This window comes from Trichoplax adhaerens, genomic scaffold, assembly GCF_000150275.1.
Source record: "Trichoplax adhaerens TRIADscaffold_4 genomic scaffold, whole genome shotgun sequence".
Classification (NCBI taxonomy): domain Eukaryota; kingdom Metazoa; phylum Placozoa; class Uniplacotomia; order Trichoplacea; family Trichoplacidae; genus Trichoplax; species Trichoplax adhaerens.
The window spans coordinates 2196604-2217096 of NW_002060946.1; the positions used below are offsets into that span (position 1 = coordinate 2196604).

At 33.2% G+C, this 20493-nt stretch overlaps 2 protein-coding genes across 2 annotated transcripts; one reads left to right on the plus strand and one right to left on the minus strand.

Moving 5' to 3' along the window:
• Positions 1–3205: 3205 nt before the first annotated feature.
• TRIADDRAFT_55381 (uncharacterized protein) lies at positions 3206–5295 on the plus strand (the record flags this gene model as incomplete). The annotated part of the gene is made up of 2 exons (XM_002111366.1): positions 3206–3280; positions 4489–5295. 2 exons carry the CDS (start codon positions 3206–3208, stop codon positions 5293–5295), a joined length of 882 nt encoding a protein of 293 aa, XP_002111402.1.
• Positions 5296–6398: 1103 nt separating this feature from the next.
• TRIADDRAFT_55382 (uncharacterized protein) lies at positions 6399–12437 on the minus strand (the record flags this gene model as incomplete). The annotated part of the gene is made up of 15 exons (XM_002111863.1): positions 6399–6670; positions 6757–7050; positions 7144–7461; positions 7545–7859; positions 7973–8287; positions 8377–8679; positions 8862–9179; positions 9321–9491; positions 9821–9884; positions 9970–10041; positions 10132–10190; positions 10317–10371; positions 10734–10764; positions 11050–11144; positions 12198–12437. The coding sequence occupies 15 exons, from the start codon at positions 12435–12437 to the stop codon at positions 6399–6401; spliced, it is 2922 nt and encodes a 973-aa protein (XP_002111899.1).
• Positions 12438–20493: the final 8056 nt, after the last annotated feature.

Below are 20493 nucleotides of genomic sequence, written 5' to 3' on the forward strand. Positions count from 1 at the left end.
AACAATTTATATCGATCTAAATTGAGTATGATTAAATGCTCAACTATTATCTTACATGGTAAACACAACTTTACGGTTCCAGCTTTTTTACGCTCATTATTTATATGATCATATTAAGGACTCACATTGACATTTAATTGAGACTGGTTGTCACGGTTAACAATTTCAATTTCAGATAAACTTGTAAGATTAGTGAAGACATTTTTAATCGATGATACTATCGGGTTAGGGATAAATTAGAAGTTTACAATAGCAGATACATGGGTATATTGTATCAAGGAAGGAAGATTGTCGTCAATAATGCTTCATTTGTGTTAGTATTATGATATTTTCTTTTCACTTTAATAGATGCAATTTACACCTACGTAGTTCCTGGAACTGCACTTGATTTTATTACTAATACAGTCTTTTAGAATAGAGTAGTGTTTAACTTACCGTAGTCTGGATATTATCGAACATTGGAAATTTATAGATATCTCGTATACCATATGCTTCTACGACAAGTGTAGCACGTTATCTTGCAAGCCGAATTCTTTTCCTCGTGTATTCTTCGATCTCATCAAATATACAGTCGTTAGATTTACAGTGAAACGCGACTTTGATTAAAGCCAAGTTGTTGTAAATGTGACTATAAACAGGAAGTGATGATATAAATGTAAGACACAAAATTTGTCATCTACAACTTAATACTACGATTCATTTGCAACTTTAAACTGTTTATGCACGCATTGAATATGCGAATCTTGGATGATAGACATCAGTAAAATTGCTGCTGGATTATTCTTATTAGTCAATCATTATAAATAATGCGTAATTATATTATATACGTATGTTATATACTTTTATACATCTCTTTTGTAACTGGCTGATAATATAATATTAGTACTACATTATCGCCTTAATTATTTAACTGGATGAACTGTAAAATATCGTAATATCGTTATTATAAGCTAGATTTAGATTGATTTGTGGCATAGTACCATACTGCTGTATATAGTATTCTATTAGTATCCGGCTGTCACGGTACTAAATTACCGTGAGTAGTTCTAATGTGTAAATATGGAGTTTTAATCTATATTAAGGTATGACGATTGCTACTACTAAATATAGTGTAAATACATGCAGTAGAACCAAGATCGATCATATCAACATTTTCGTTATGAAGCTGTTATCTTGACTGGATAGATATTATTCCCTCTAGATAGTAATTGCTAGATTTAGCGGTAGAATCCCGAATATAGATGCTGGGGACTGGTTTAGCCGATATATTATAAACCTGATTTGTAAAATGTAAATATTCTAGATTAAAATCTTATACCCAAATGTGTTCGAGAAGATATAATGATAATCGGGGATATTTCCCATATCAATTCTGTATTTAATAGGACTAGAGCATAGAGAAGTCCTAAAGGAAACATTTAGTGTGAAATATCGTCTATAAATAGTAATATCGTAGCCTTGCGAGGCGTTGATGCAGTTAAAGTGGTTATACTGTTAAAATAGCTATTTAAAGGCTTGCCGATTCGGTTAATAAGTTAGATTTGTGATTTCATCATTTTTAAGTTGAAGACTTGAACTTATTGTCTAGATTGTTGAAGAACTCCAATATGATCTAAAGATCAGGACTGCTGTACGCTTAGTTTCACATTATTACTCATAGCTATTTGGTGCAGTTTGCATACCATAGCTCTTCAGTATATCATAGAAAGTGACCATTTTATAACATGAAAGAAATTACAGAGAACGATAGAAATGATGCCAGAGACTGCTAATACAAAGTATAATAATAATGAGAACCTCACGTGGACTTCGCGATGGAAAGACATTTCAACATGAACGACTGTATCTCCACAATTTGACCTTGCTGTAGGCGATTTTGCAAGTGCGTATATAATTAATTAGCTCAGGGAAAATTTACAAGACAATGCAATACGCTTGCTATACTCTTTAGTCAACGACCTCTCTGTCAATAAGCACAACCTTGGCGCCAAGAGGATATTAACTAACTACATTAATAAATATGCAAAACTAGTCTGTAAAACTGCGATTTGGAGTCTTTGGAGGTAAGTAAGGTCATCAATCCTATTGTACTATCATTTGCTAGTTATCAAGGTAATCTAACCTTCAAGGTAGATCTATCCTTATTATATAATGATATTGCATCGATAACTTTTCTACAAAAAAGGTGCAGCATCGTTCTGTCTTCACAAAATTGTTTTACTATAAAGTTGGTGCAGTAACTCCTACCATCTACAATGTCTCTACGCGCTGTAAAATTAAAATCAAATGTTAATACTTTAGAAAATAATAACATTACGATAGTGAGGTAGTCCTTATTACAGTATCAGCAAGTTCGCACGGGAACAAAAATGGTTGTACTTAAAAAATAACTAGCAGAAAGCTTGTGATATATAAGCAAAGATGATTTGTAGGAGCATACTATCCTTTTCTTCTCCGATTGCTCTCTTAGTACATTCTATTTATAGCTAACTTTTTCTTCAGGATTGATCATTTTCATTTTATTAACTTTGTGTACTATACAGTACCAGTTGGTATGACACAAATTTCGGATCTCGTTTTGTACCTTAAATCCTTGATGATAGACATTTACCCTCGGATTTCAAGGTTAATTTGCAGTATACGTGTGCTGAAAGTATCCAAATTAATGCTGCGAATACTAAGGCTACATTCAGGTTTCGGCATGTCCTCAATGCAAATTTTATCAGTGTATCATGCTATAGTCCTTGATACAGTTCTATGATGCAGAAGAGAATTCTTAAACTCATAGTACCTTAGTAGCTCGATGTAGAATGCTTCGTTCACAATAATCGACATGAGAGACTTTTAGCATGAGATTGCTATCATGTTGCTCGAGTTATCTATGAATTTGTGCGCATATTAATGGAGTGAAAGCGAACCAATGACAGCTAAACATTCACTAATTCATTAAAAACAAATAAACAAGACCTGAAGACGTGTTATCACCTATCTTTATTTTGCAATCTAATTTACAAAGTCAAACACCACTCTTAAGCAATGACCCATTTTTGTGTAGGTTAGTCTTGCTCGATGAGGTGATATCGATACAGAGTTTGTTATTCATGTTAGCATCTTGTACATAATATCATCATCATCAATGATGACATTATTTCTTTATTGCTCTAACCATGTACATTTATTATGCAGACTATCAACATCGAGCAAAATGGCCATGGATAAAGAAACAATGTTAACTTTAATCAAAAGAGATTGGAACACGGAAGTACAAAAAGATTCCTCTGTAAGATAACTATGATCAGTTAATTGAATAAGACTTTCATGATTATTCGAGCCAATCAAGGTTTTATAAATGAGAGAGGATCAGCGAGATATCATTGGATGCTAGCATACAGTGGCATAGTGTTAAATAGGAACCAATTAGCGAGCCATTTCTACTGCATATTACCATTTAGGGACATCCAAAAAGAAATACAGTAGGATAAATGAGGCTTTCTTTTCAATTATGTTACATGTACTTTATACCTATGTAAAGATATTTGTTATGGCCTAAGACGAGGTACGATATGTTTACAGTAGTTCAGCGTAAAGATTACTGTTATGGGCTACGGCAGGATACGGTACTTTTAGCTCAACGTGAAGGATATATTTCTAAATCGAATGCATTTAATACAGTATAAGGATGATTAAGAAAGAATACTTACAGCAATAAGCATCACTTTGATTGTGCTACCATGCTACTGGAGATAGGGACTGCAAACAAGTGCTAATCCCTACAGTAGAGCCGATGTTTTATCCCCTTAATGATTCAGTGAATAGACTCCTATTACTGCCACATTAATTAGGTTGCCATAGTTATGCTGCATAAAGTAAATTGGATCTTTAAATTTACTGTTAAATAATCTTGTTTGATTGTAGATCGGATAACACTTATAGTACAGTCGATCTACTATGACTAGAAGTCATGACGATTGGCAATATGAAATAGGACCGTAGCAACATAGTATTCCGATGCCAACAGCTGATCATCGATAATTATAATACAATCGAATGCTATAACAAATTATGCTTAATGGGCAAAATTAGAAATGTTCGATAATTATACTTTGATATTAAATAATTAGACATTGATATTGCATATAATATTATGGAGTGCTAGCAATATCAGTCAGGTCTACTGACGTTGAATTTCACTGTATATACTGCGGGAAAATTTTTTTTTTTGCACTTTACAGGCTATTCTACCAACTCATATCAGCTGATCAGCATTAATATTGTAAATCAGAAATGAACAAATAGCCTCAATTAAATTAATCTCTCGTCTTACAGAGTAATATCACTTTAACCTGATAATTACGCATAATTTCATATTTGTTATGCTGTCATTCAGTATTCTTATACAACGGATTTATTCTTCTAATAAAAAGTGTTTCTTTTACGCAATTACCATCAAATAACGAGTTATTTTTTACTTTGTTCTGTCTACTATAGTTACAGGTTAAAGGTCCAACTTCCCAGGGCTTTCTAATTGTTGATGGCCAAAAGTTATACTATTCCACTTGGGGAGAAGGAAGCGAAATTTTGGTCATCCTTCCTGGGAATTTAGGTGTCGGGGAAATGGATATGATCCACTTAGTAAAAAATGTACCGCAAGGTGTTTTAGTAGTTACATTTCATGTTCGTGGTTGTGGTCAGTCAAAGCCTCCCAATAGAGAGTATTCTGTCGATTTCTATGAACGAGATGCTGATGATTGTGCTAATATCATGCAACAATTAGGTTATAAGCGATATTCCGTTTTAGGTTGGTGTGATGGTGGTGTATCTGCGATGCTTTTGGCTGCTAACTATCCTGATAATGTTAAAAAATTAATCCTTTTAGGCTGCCGTGCTTTTATTTCAGAAGAGGATCAAAATAGATATAGGAATATGCAAGATATAACTAAATTTAATCCGTTTATTTTACGCGATTTTATAAAAGTTCATGGCAATAAAGAAACCGCTCAAACGATTTGGTCGTCCTACTTGAATACATTTTTTCAATTATTTAATCGCGATAATAACTTGTGTCAATCTGAGTTAACTATGATTAAATGTCCAACAATTATCTTACATGGTAAACATGACTATTTGGTACCAGCTTTTCACGCTCAATACTTACGTGATCACATTAAGGGTTCACGATTACACCTAATTAGTGATGGTAGACATGCATTACAATATCAGTTTCCAGCTAAAATTGAAAGATTAGTTAAAACATTCTTAATGGAGGATGCTGTTATACCTTGGGATGAACTATAAATCTACCTTACTACATTGGTTTGGATTCATCAAGAAGTAATATACGTCGGCAGTAATTAATAATTAGGCTTACAGTATTTCAAGAAATCATTTGTAACTGGGTCTAGCTAGAATTAAAAACTGTGTATTAAATAAATATTCGAATTTATGATAGAAAATTTATGATAGCTGCTAAGTTATTTTCGTGTAAATCAATCCTGAAGTATTTCTACTTTTCGAAAATCGACTGAGATGTAACTACCATTGCATTACCAATTTTTATAATTAATAGTAAATTTTAATGTGTTAGTCAAAATTTTTAACTCTGTACATAGTAATTTTCTACATTCTAACTCGTTTTCACCAGATAAAATTTTTATTCGTCAAAATTTTGAACACTGTAGAACAATCCTTTTGGGAAGAAAATAATACGAATAACAGTGCAAATCACAATACTGTAGATTACAATCTTATATAATTAAATTGTTACTGTAGCTATATAATTCATAATAGGTGATAATTTGCATTTTTATACAATTAAGTTTCTACAGCATTTCCATTGCCAAAATTAAGAATGTTATTTATAGTACACGTACATAAGTCGTAATCAACGTAAATTATAACATGGTTATATTTCATACCTTAATTACTACATTCACGCTAAGGCCTACGTAGTAGAATATTCCATAATCACTAATACGGGAAAATTTATGAACAAAATTAGTCAAAAGAGCTGTTAAATAACTATGGCTAATTACATCACATAAAGACGGCACTCGACTGAATAATTCAAATAACCGCCAACCGAAGTAGTGATATATAAATAAATAATTTTAAATGTATTTAATTGCTATTCAATCAATTTCATAAATTAGAATGCTATATATATGCCCATTTCCTGCAACAAAAATATAAACGGTCTCTCATATTAATTCTGTATGGCACCAGTTTTTCTATAACTTTTCATAGATTTAAAATTATTACAAGAGTCTTTATAATTCATATTAACACAATATAATTAGCTTTCCATGTTTTTGAATATTGCGCAGTATTTAAGAGTCAATTTCTTAAAATTATAAAACAATCAAATTATCGCTGTCATCATAAGAGCGTAAAGATAACAATTACGGTGCACACCGCCAAGAATATAACTGTTGCGCCGGATTTTCCATATCTTGTTTAACGGAATTGACGGATACCCTTTTAATACATCCATGAAAACCTCGTACTACTTTTATAGATGCACTGACAGGAAGGAAGGTATAATCAAAAACGCCACCAATATAAGGTGCATAGTTGAAAAATTCATTAAATGTTAATGTTCGACCAAGATTTGCAGATTGAGTTCGTCCATTTACAGTTACCGTCAAGGTCTCCCGCGATACATTTGCCGTTGCTATGTAAAGTAGTAGTAAAATTTGATTTTAATTAACAAAATCGTAATTTTATTACACAAATAAGAATGATAATAAAGATCCTTACCATGATACCAATTTTCAGGTTCTACATCAACGCTCGATTTCACCCGGAGGCTACCTTCCCGTTGTAGGAATAGTGCCTCTAACTTTTTTTCATGTAGATATAAAAGTAACGACGTTTGTTCTATGATCTCTTCGTAACCATTATTTAGAAAAAATATCAAGCCATCCTTTACTGTTGTTCCAGCAGGTTTAAATCTCAAGCTTACAATGTATGTACTTTCAATGCGTTGTGGAGTGTGCCTAATCTTTACATATCCTTGACCACTACTATTAAAGGCCGCGGAGTAAGCGTCATCTATTTGAGAATGAAAGAACAGTGATTTTCAGTCAATGAGAACCATTCGCCAACGTTTACATTAGATTAAAAAATTCTGTAAGCAACACTAACCCTTTGTAATAGTTTCGCTCCATTGACCATATACTGTTCCTACTGCGTTTGTTGCAGTAAGCCGTAAGATATAAGCTGTATTACTTTTAAGAGAGGTAAGGTGGTAGTTTTGAGAATCAAGCGGTATCGTTCGCTTGTAACAGACATTGCATGGTCCCGTTATCAAGGTATCCGAAGAGCTATTCCTTTCAGCGTATTCAACAACGTAAGTGATTAGTGCCTTATCATAGCCTCCAGTATAAGCAACTGGCTTCCATGTAACGTTAACAGTGAAAACGCCAGGATTAACTTCAAATGGTAACAGATTACCAGGAAGACCTATTAAATGATTGATATAAGGTGTACAAGCATATTAATTAATAATAAAATATATAATCGGTAAAGCCATATCAAACTATTACCTTTGGTTGCCATATAAGTAAAATCGGAAAAACTCCTGCCAGCTTTATTTTCGGCAACAATTCTGACCATATATGTTGTATTTTGTCGTAAATTTGGAATAGAAATTAATTCATTGTTTGAAGTCCTAATAAACTGACAACTTCTGCATACATTTCCCGCGCCAATATTGGTCCCTCTAACGTAAATTTGATACTCTACATAATATGTTACATCATTTAGTGGGTACCCTCCATTTTTAGTTATAGGTCTCCATGACACTGTCGCTACCCTGACAGTAGTAATAAAATTTCGAATCTGAGGTCGTTCGGGCACTCCTTTTTGTATAGATGTAATATTATGGATGAGTAAGTTGCATGTCTACGCAGGTTTAGTCATAATTGCTATATCAGTGAAATAGAAGTATGCATACATTTCATAATCCGATTACCTTTTGTTGTCATTAATTGCCATTCAGAGTAGCTTGATCCAGCTTTATTGATAGCAATTAAACGTACGCTATACGTTGTATTAGTATTTAGTCCCACTATCATATGTGAGTGATCAGCAGGGTTCACAGCACTTTGTAGGCAATCCCCACAAGCTACATTTTTTGGAAGACTTTTGCTATCCCATTTCTGATATTCTAATCTATACTCTACTTCACGTAGCTTATAATTACCATTGAATGTAACAGGATTCCAGGAAATAGTCGCAGTATTAGGAGCAGTCACTATTTGACTTATGCTAGCTTTATCTGGTTTTCCTGATGACAAAAACAAACAGAAGTACAAATGTAATGCGTACTGAAGTATGTGGTGGAGTAAATAGTAAATTAAAATTAAACTATAATACCTTTTGTCGCAAATGTTTGCCATTTACTATTTGATTCCCCTAATGGGTTTTCAGCTATAAAGCGATATCTATAAGTAGTATTCTCCTTTAAATTCTCAATTAAAACATTTCCTTTCAAATCAGGAAGTTTCACAATTTTGCAATTTTGGCCACAATTTTCTGGATCACTTGCTAATGTCAATTGTAGATATAAGAAGTAGTCTCTGAAATCGTATCCTCCATTATGAGTGATATTTCCGTAAGATATCTTGGCGTTGTTATTCTCGATTATCATTCCAGAGACTAGAGGTAAATCTGGATGACCTTCAATTTAGAATAATGTATAAATATTAATTTGATTTATCAACTGATGAAATGTTAAAGGCACACTAAAATCGTTAGTACTTTTATGCTAAGCAATCATTAAATTAAATGTTATAAATAATGTAATTAGAATACTTATGAAAAGCCGTTTAGATACACTAATAAAAAAGTGCAAGCGCTACCTTTTGTTGTAAAATGTTGCCAGTCACCGTACAGAATTGATTCCTCATTATTGTTCAATATGACCAGAACTCGAAGCACATACTTAGTATGGCCTTCCAACGATAAAATTACAACAGGAGATCTAGTCAAAGGAGCAGTAAGTTGACATGTTCCGCAAGTACCAGAACCAATGTTTGCATTGCGAAAGTTTTCTTCTGTAGTATACTGAATTAGTGTTTGTCTGTTTGAATCTGGACTGGCCGAATTTCCACTGTACTGCCACCAAATAGTAGCGGTTTTAGAGGTAGTTTCAATCGCCGATAACTTAACATTGGTATCTAAATAAGATTATTTAAATAAACGTTACTATACATACGGTAATACTGCTAATGGATTAAAAACGGCCAATTAAAACGATATACCCTTTATGATGTTATTATGTTAGGTTAATTTAGCTTAAATATTATTGTGATTAGTACTTGTTGTTAGTTCACGAGTTACACGCTTCTTCTGGTTAGTTAAAATTAGTTTTTCGTTCCGGTAATTTGATGGCAATAATTTAGAATGTGAAGGTAAAATAATATCACAGTTGGGGCCACCCCAGCCTGGCATGCAATGGCAATCGCTGCCATATTTACAAAAACCGTGTTCTATTGTAGATTCAAGTGTGGTAGATTTGGTTGAAAGATTAGGTATTAGTTGTTATTTATGTCAAGTTAGACACTGAGAGTTGGTTTGATATAATTGTAAAGATGAAGTATATTATGAATCGAACTGCTAAATAAAAAATATAAATATAATTTAACGCATACCAGAACAGCCTGGGGATATTTTACATTCATTACATGACTCTCCTGTCCATCCGATATCGCAGCTGAGTAAAATAAATAGCGGATTATTACAATCGTATTTGATAAAAGCCATAAATTTTAAAATTATTCCTCATTAACGGTAATGCTTTGATCATTCTATGTCTTACTTGCACTTGCTACGATTACCAAAGCAGTTTCCATGCGCTTCGTTGCACGAGACACCACATATAGCTAGTAGTAATTACACTTTATTTACTATATCATTATAATAATGCAACACAATTTATTGCAATCATCAAACTGGTGATATACTTACGAGTTTCACAGAAGAAGCCTGTATAGCCTGGATAGCAAGAACATGGATTTCGTTCGGTGATAGCACCATTTCCTAAAAAATGATAGTAAAAATAGTATGCAGTGAATATAGAAGGATTTATGTAGTCACATATACAGATATCGAGAAGATCCAATTACATACTGCAATATCTTCCTTTATCAAGTCGATCGCACAGAATACCAGCCCATCCGCTTTGACATCTATATCATCATGGTTAAATAAATTTATAAAATTTAATGCTACTACTGTTCGAATCACTACAGATTAATAGTTAGTCTTTGGCCTTGTATGCTTTTATGTACGATATTAAGATATTTGTAACGTACCTGCACTCGTAAGGTTGGCTGCAAGTACCTTGCTTGCATCCGGTTCGACAAACAGCTGAATAGTAACGATATTAAATAAATAATTATGAATCTACATAAACTGAATAGATTACGAATCAACATTCATAAATTTAAAAAATGATAAACAGACCAGTTAACAGTGTTAAAAGCAAGATAGTAAATCGCAGTGATGCATTTTGCTATATAAAGCAATGATATCGAATGTACATAATTTGCCCAATTTTTTTGTAACATTTACGATCTTTTATATTAGTTAATTGTAATAAAATTTTGAATTGAGTTCCAGCCATTCTGTGTAAGCAATAATACTAATTTGTTATATTTTAATGTACAAATAAGAGAATGTATGCAAATACTAGCTAAATGCGCCTTCTGTTTTTCTAATAAAGTTATTACTTCTGATTTACGCCGTTGGCGCCTTAAAGAACTACAATAAGAGTACAATATAAAAAATATTACGTTGAGGAATACTCAAGCAAAGAAAGTAGCGCACTGTAAATTTCACAAGTATAATAACGCAAAGCATTGAATGTAGAAATTTTTAAAGATAGCTGAGGTTAACAATGAATAAATTATTAATTAGTTGTTTATTTTTTATCTATAGGAGGCTATTGTACCTTGATCGCATCGACTGCCCCGATAACCCAGTACACATCTATTCTCGATCGTGAGTCGCAAGCTAGCAAACAGGCCCCGTCCGGTTAGATCATACCTTTTGCCGCCTTCAATTCTAATAAATCGATACATGCGGATCAATGATGCTGTATTTAAGCGTTCGGCGTAGACACTTAGTTGGAAGAAGTAATCCTAGCCAAGAAATAACTCGAAGTTAATGTTGTCGTCTAGTATTGCATAGGTCACAAAAACGCTGCGAGATTTTTACCAGATAATTTATGCTTTCTTTACGAAATTACCAGGTCGTTAATCGATAAAAGTACACATACTATACTATTGCTAACAGATTCTGTATTCCTTTGCATAATTATAATTATCATATTGAAGTGTAAAGGATCATCAAATGCACATGTATTTGCACCAATTAGGTTGGCAAAAGGAATACTACAACATTGCATAAAACAATGTGGAATTCTACATACAGCACTATGCATTCATGCTGAATGATATATAAGCCATTCACATTACGTACTACGCTTATAAATTGCGAATAACTCCTATATTTATCTGTATATTCGTATACCATTCAATAAGTTAATTTTTCAATTCTTAAATGGTAAACAGGCCGATATTCATAGCAACTAATATATTACTAAGATATAATTTTAGATCATCACAGATTTATATTTATCTTAAAATATAAGTTCTATTTATGACAATATGATCAATAACAGGGAGCACTAATTTTTCGGCCTGTAATAAAGCTTTAGTAAACTATTCTATTCTACATTTATTTCTTGTCGTTAATATACAATATACCGTAGTCTTTGCTAGATACTGTAAATGTTATTACTATCTAGGCGCAGAGCTAATCTTGTCGACTGAGAAAAGTAAGCGAATTTTAATAAAAACTGAATTTCATTTTTTTTCTACGCTATTCAAACTGCTTCAATAGTTAATCTGACACCGAAGTATCGCACATAGTATACTACATTCAGGGCACACGTACTGCCAATGCCCGACATTATTTGCAGCCGCAAGTAAAAATTCTTTATAATCTAAATGTATAGCTTCTTGGATTATGTATAACAATGTACAGCAATTTGGCATTGTTTCGAGTAAAAAGAAATGAGTATCACGCTGTCATCAGTACTATACAGTATAAATCACAGGAGTGCGGAACTGTGAGTTATTATCTAATTTCCACAGTTTTATAAAATAGCTAATTAATTTAATTCATCTTACCGATTTAGTATCGACATTTTGTAATTTCATAATCGGCTGGTCCGGTGAAAAATTAATTTCTTCACCTCCGGCGATAGGTTTTCGGACTCTTGTACCAGCAACACATGAAAAGTCGTATAATTGTGTACTTAAGCACACATCAAATATGTAAGTGCAATTTCCTTTGGGTTGACATGTTCGTTGAAGGGCAATAACTTGATTCGGATTAGAAAATTTTACAAAATTAACCACTAATTCCATTCGGCTCTGCGCGGAGACATGCTAAAATCCATCGGGAACAAAAGGGAGGAAAATAATCTTTAGAAAGTCATCTTTGATGATAAATTTCAATCTATTAATGGTTAGACAAAATTAATGCCGGCACATATATAAAAAAAAGCTTAAATTCATTATATGCCAGCAGACTTTACGGCGGTTTAAATAAATGAAATTTTAAGAGTAAATTTAAAAGGTGATGCAATCGGGAACAAAGGGAACATGATTTTCAAAAATAGAACGACGATATAGACAATAGACGTTCACACAGAATAAAAAAATTTCGATGGGTTATATAATTTCCGTTAATGTAATAACGTTTGCCTTTCTGTTATTGAATTAGATATGAAATCTTTAATAATGCGGTTATTAAATCTCATGTTAACAAAAACTATTAATGAATGATTGTATCGATCTTTCATTTAACTTAATTATCGTCGATTGACGTAGACATTGGATCTTGTATTGTACGTAGAAATAGCATTCAAAGTTATTATTTCAAATTACCTTAACTGGCAAGCTTAATATCAGAGTAGACAATAGGAGGATAAGGAACTTCATTGTTTGATTACTATCTCAGTCTTGGAATCCAATATGAAAGTTTATCAGTCGATTCTAGATGATATTCTAGGTTACCTAGCAATAAAACGCAATCAGTTTCAGACAATGGCCAATTTATATAATAGTTTTTAAGGACCGCAGCTTAAGGATGAAATGATGTTTTTCTTTTAAGCGCTGTCACCTTTTTGATTTCTTGATCTGTAAATAATATCGTTACGATACTGTACTATATACAGTTATTTTAAGCAACAAAGTCAATAACCTCTAAATTTTTGTTTACATAGTATTTGATCACTGTTGTACTCTACGGTAGTTATTCCGTCATTTATAGTTGTGGCGTCATAAACGTACGCACAACTCGTAACATGAAATTGATTACTAATAGAAAATTTATGGATTTCTGATAGGTCACAGTACTCGATGTTATCTTATAATTAATTCTTAGTATAAACAGTGGTTGAGTTGGAAATCCTTGCGTTTAGCGTATAGAAAGAGTACTATAAGGAAAATATGATACGATAATGTCTATTCTGGTACAAGGTCTAATCAGTCAATCGGCGCGAAGGAACTAAACGTATCAGCGGGCGTGTAACAAGTTTCATGAAGTCAAATGTCCCTCAAAATTTAAAAGTCATAAGTCACTTGATATCAGCAAATCAGCTGGATAGAGTGTCATCATGATCTGCCACCATACGTACTGTACACTGTACAGTACAGTACAGTACAGTATTACGGCACCTCTAAATTAAGATTGTACGTACAGTACACTGAGTTATAGAAATTACTAGTAATTTCTAGTAGTCTATGACTCAGTCTATGAACGAGAGCTTTTTAAAAATTTCAAGTTTCTAATGCAAAAATAGAGTCAAAATTTAGGCGGTAATCACAGCGACACATTTATACAGTATTGCACATACCCTAACTAGAAAGTGATGACGACAATAGACTAAATCATACTGTGCTGTAGTTCGACCTATTTCATATCCCTATTCGTAGGCCGAAAAATTCAATTCGCGCACACGATGATAGTTACTTGGCCTGTTGAATCACTATCAACAGACTCTTTTTTTTGTCCCTAATCGCAACATGTGTCATCGTTATAAAATTTACCATCCAATGTTTCTAATAAATTAATCAGTGTGGGCGGTTTCCACATATGGAATCATCAAATCCAAAGCTGACGACTACAGCAATCAATCGTGTGTTATTATTTATTTTTTATTTATTTTCATACAGTCATTTAATAGTATAATAATGAGAATTCTAAAGCTGATATACGTTCTCCACATTTCAACATGTCGATAAGAAGGAATTTTACTCCACTGATAACAACGAAACGTTGTTCAATTCGTCTTGCTAATCCAATAAGCAGCAAGCGCGCGTTTTATATCAGGGATCATCTAGTCGTTAATCTTTCAATGAACTTTGTCAACATACGTGTTTTACATACTCGACATACCGTTCGTATCCTTTGTTTACTAATTTCGCGGGATACTTACGTAACGTACTTCCTACCAGTGACCACACTATGGTCATGCAGTACCATATAACGTAGGGCTAGGTAGGACATAATTACTGTACGCAGTGTACGGTACTGTCAATGTGGTCGTGACTCAGTGAGTAGGCGTGCCCAATGACCACATATACTCAGTGTATGTACAGTATATATACAGGCTAATACAGCACAGTACATACTTTACTTTACAGTAAGTGAACTGCAACTGGTTTGACTCAACCGTGCCATTAATTATACTGTACTGTATGTTAATTTGAAGTTCTTTGTAAAAAAAGCTGCTAGAGTACTATACTCTATAATCAATCACATTATACCATACTGTACATAGAGAAATTGATGACTGTGAAAGTGAGAATTTTTTCCATGCTTGGCCAAAATAAAAGTGCTTGATACTCCATACCCTTCAATCTTTTAGACACTGTCACATAGTTGCTGCCAAAGAGTACACATTTAAATCCTCTATTTTGCAAGCATAATTCATCTTTTTAGATTTAATACAGTATCTGTACATACTGTACGTTGTGTCTTTAGTGTTTGGCCAACTGAATAATCGGTCAAGTCAATGAAGTGTATATTGGATTATTGGCACGCAACGGTAAACAATTTGCTTTCACCATAGCTGCATGTACGCGTACAATATGTATCGCCCGGTCATCTTTCAACATTTGCAGCTTTCAAAAACAACTAAAAAGTAGAATATCTTTCTATGCCATAAAATTTTCAACATCTAAAGCTAAATAGTATAGGTAAAAATAGACTATACGCGGGATAAATCAATATACCAGTAGAAGAAGAATTGCGCTGAATGGCACAATTACACCCTTCTAACCCTCAACTCCACTACTGTATTAGGGTAGTATACAGTACTGTACTATATCATACGGTGCTTGGACTACTGTTGGCTGGCGGGTTCTCTTTGTACCGTATTGCACTTAGCCACTGTTTGAAGCAAGCCGGCGGTATAACAATTACAACAATAATAATAATAATAATTATAATAATAATAATAAACGCAAAGAAATGTTTAGTTCACTATGTTTTAGTATAAAATAAGCCTTCTTCAAAAATCCAATGAAATGTGTTAAAGGATAAATCAAAGTTAGCTTATACTGCAATTAATTCCGTGAATCCACTATCACTACAGAAGACAAGAAAAAAATGTCTTGAAGCGTATCACTATTTACTGAAACAGATACATTAACCAATTTGACGTTTGGCGCCGTATACAGCAGTCAATTTTTTAATACGCGCATTGATAAAAAAGGTAGGCCTAAAATGTGCTACCCTACAAAGCAATAGGGAAATAAATAAAAACAAAATAAATTAAAATATTTTTTACCTTGATATAAATTTCAATCAATGTATCTCGATCTGTCAAACTTGCTTGAGTCAAGCCACAAGGAATTCAACAGAAATGATATCTGAAAGAGTGCGGAATAAGGCCAAGAAGAAAAAACGCCTTAGGAAAAGTTCATGAAAAATTAAAGTGTTGTCGTTTCTGCGATTTTACTAATTAACCACAGATTGTTACTATGCCGAAAATAAAATAGAGAATGAATTAGATTGGACTATAAATAGTACGACCGTCTCCGTACGGTACGGAAGCGTCTCGGCTTCACGTTGAATGGCTATTGTTTCGTTAATTGTACGTATACAGTACAGTACAGTACAGTACTGTACAATCTTTAATGTTCGCTAGCATACACTACTATGTACCGTGCACTACGGTACTAGACTTAGTAGGCCGGTGGTGGACGGTTCTGTAATCGTAGTAAAATACCACGTGCACGTGGGTGTCGTAAATACTGGACGAGTTATACGATTCACTAGTTCAGAAGAGATTCGGCATTGACAGCTTCCCTTACTCTCACTCACTTAGGCGGAAATGGCGTTTTGCGCATGATGCTTTACCTGCACAGGATTGATTTGTTTACTAACAGTCTGTTGCGAATTTGCGATAGTCGCAGATCGTACAGTACAGACTGTACAGTGACAAGTACTGAATTCATCAGACTGAGTACAGTACTGTACAGTACTGTTTTAGGTAGTATTTAACCGGGTCATTTCCTTGAAGTGGTCAGTATTGTACTGTACATTTAGTGTACAACTTGATCCTTTTTTTTTACAGTTAGTTCTAAGAGAAAGAAATAACAGCTTGAACACCTTAAATTAAAAAGCTGAAAAGGCAGCAACGTAGTTTAACTATGGTTTACTGTGCCATACAACATAGCACTAGAAAAAGCTGAAGAGTAAAGACGTTTACAAAAATTGATAAACGAGTAGTTTCTAGCTATCTTAAACACTGTACACTGTACAGTACTTGACCAGAGTGTGAATACTGAGCGTCAAAAGTCAACGGTACGAAATCTGTATTTTACATGGCGATTTGCCATACTGAAGTACTAACCAATACGTGACAGTATAGGGCGTATGGAAAGTCATTTGCGATTCGTAAGTCAAATACCACCAAATTCGCCAATGACTTTTCACACAATTTTACTGTAATCGTATGTATATTGTATAATTGTATGTTGTATTGAGTTATTCTATATACATAGAATAGAATTAGCAATCAGATTATTTCGGTTAGACAGTATACTATACTGTATACATTATTCCATTTATACTAGATGCCTACTAGACACAATAGTATAGCACGACCGAGAACAACAACAACCGTTGTAGTCAACGCCTATTTACCAGTATGAATAAAATTTGCAACTCCTTAAAGACCACAGGTAGTAATCTCTCGGCATTAGTTTCTTCATTACAGTACAAAGTTATGCTTTAGAGCGCTTAAAAAGAAACAAAGTCAAAAACAAAATATAACGACGTTTATGGTTAGCTCTTTTAGCAATACACGGTATAAATTGGAAAAGGAATCTCAAGTAGCGATAGCCGGTTTTACAAGCCAGCAGATTAAATAGGGTTCTCCATTTCTAAAATCGTGTACAGTACACATGTAAACTGCATAGATCACTAATTACGCTAACTTGAAGTCGACAATTTTTTTTATTTTTCGGACAAAAGCTGCACGCTGCATGCCCGAAAGACAGTGCTAAAAACAGTACAATATGACAACCACCCGCTGACTGTCCTCTGGGCAACGCATGTTGTACTGTATATACTCGGAACTGGCTACATGATGCACATAAAATTACAGTAAAGTGATCCATTCTAATGGAATCACAGTACGGTTTATTAATACGATTACTGCTTTATATTACCGTCCATACAACTATCTAGAATTCTTCCGATTTGCGATTTGAACAAGGAAATCTTGCAAACAAACCCGTCTAGTTTAAAGGAAATAGCACAACTAGCATATAATATAAACACTATCATCGCGGAATAAAAGCTGCCGTAGGCAGGCATAATGAACAGTCTACAAACGAAAGATTGACAGTATTGTGCCTATTATAGAATTTATTTTCGTAAAAGGAGAAATAAAGACCAACAACGCAGTCATGCGGTTATATTAAATCCTTGAATTGAACCTTCTATAAAAGTAAAATACCACGTAACTATCACATTGGTAAAAACGAGTAGACCCACAGCTCATGATACTTCGCGCACTTGTTTATTGACAGTGAGGGGAATATTTCAGTATATGGATACTCTACTACCAGCTTTTAGTAGCTATTGCTTACTACTTGATATCAACTTATTGTACAGCAAGCTATAGTAAATTCATAAAAAAATTTTTCAATTCCTACCGAATTTAGATACAGTTACATACGTCTAGGAGTGATACTAAGATTTGAATTAGAAAAATTAATATTTAAACGTGGGTATCAATTAATTCTATATCAAATTATACCCGTATTTTGCATTGTATGCAACAGTTTAAAATTATCTAGTGTTCGAGATATACTAAATATACAGTATGTGCGTAAGAGTAAGTAGCATATAATTAGAACTATAATTATATACTATATCTACAGTACGTACTTTCTATGAGTGTACAGTAATATAATTTGTATTGCACAATTTATATCAGCTGAAGTAGCCAGTTTGCTAGATTTTGCATTTATCATCGTGGCTAGATCAGGGATTTTAAGACGTCCCTGGATAGATGAAGACTACGATCCCTTAACAATTATTTTCTATATTCTACCATATAATGAAATAGAACACAAATTTTGTTACGTAATCTTTTAATCCTTAAAATAATATACAACACGGTACTTTCGTATAGTACACGTCTATACTTGTGATGAATTTTCGCCGATGTCGTAGGCAAGAACTTTGATTTCTCCCTAAACTTCGCGTAAATACAAGGAATAGTTTTCAACCGATGGGCACTTACAAGATAAAATCTTACAGTCTAATTTACAAACGAGATCCTTTTCGGGCTATAGTACAAATTAAATTTTAATTCATAGTTTCATTCTATCTTGATCTCTGTACTCCAACTGACGTCAGGCACCTCCTAGGCTGAAGAGATTTTCGATAGGCGCTGGGTAATACTTGAGGCGGGCCCTAAGAATTTGCACTTCTCTCCCTCCTGACTGAAAGGAACAGTTAATTACTAAAATCTACGTGTGCACGGCTAACAGACTAAATCATATGAAAGAAGTGTCGGCATAATCAATCCCTATTTAGACAACCGAAATTGGTTATTAAATTATTTGTAGATTAAAAGATCAATTTGCTTAATTATAATTACCACCTTAATCAATGATGACTCAACAGGTTTCAAGGCTTTTATTTATTCTTTGTCTTGTACTTATACAGGTAAGATAGTAATTTAATTTAATAAAGTTTTTATTAGTGCAAGTACCATCGACATCTTTAGTTTTATGTGAATACAAGGGCCTGAAACAGGCTCATAATATTTAATTTTTTATTTTTTTCCAATCCCTTCTCATGAGATAGCTTATAAATGAACCTCTATATTTCTGTTGGAAATCTATTAGATAATAATGTCCTAGGAGTATTATGTACTACCATTATCAAAATTGAAGATAATTCGTTAAAAAGATCTATTGTGATACATACAGAAAGAAGTTTCAATTTCAATTACTAATCTTGACGCGTTAAACAGTAAGAAGACCCTCGAACGCGTCAGTTCTCTACGTGTTACCACCAATCCTTCTGTACATTGCCATTGTGCCATCATTTATATAATTTTTCTTACTTCTCTGTATACTGGTAAATGCTCTTTTCTGAAGTATAAAAAAAATACTGAATACTAATAATTAGTTTGTTATTTGCCTATTATAACTACCGTATTAGTCTATTTCACTATCAAAGGAAGGCAAAATAATCATAAGTTGCTGAAAAAAAACGATTATTTATCGTATATTTTACTTGAACCCTTGAGTATTTAAAATATGCATGACCTACATTATTGTGATATCGATACATATACTTATATAGCTTATGAATGTGATAGTAGTAGCTGATCTTAACATTTTGGTACCCTACTAATAGTGTAGTAACACTTTTTAAGGAAAATCATTTTGAAATGGCCATAAAAACAAGAGCAGCTTTGATTTAAATTATATCGAAACATTCATTTTTTCGTAGAACCCGTACATTGTAGATGTTGATATCTGTCTTAGCCATACAGAACTGACACAGATTTTACTTTAAACGTTGACTGTAATATTTTAGAGTGATATTAATAAATAAATTATCATTATATCAACCATTATAAATGTCTTCAGCGTATGTAGAAAATATCCCCAATACCACATTTACAGGATTCTAGTAACGACTTCAAATTTTGAACGGAGCGACTAGGATAGGTTTTAGACTGATGTTAAAAATAACAGCAATGATCGGTTGGTGCATGCATTCACGAAATTCGTAATATAAATGCTGAACAATTTATATCCACCGGGAAATACTGAAGTTGATTAGCGTATAGATAGAACTAATTTATTGTAATTGATTAATGGATTAAGACGATATCGATTAATAGATAAATAAATGTCATTAATGATTTAAGAATTTATT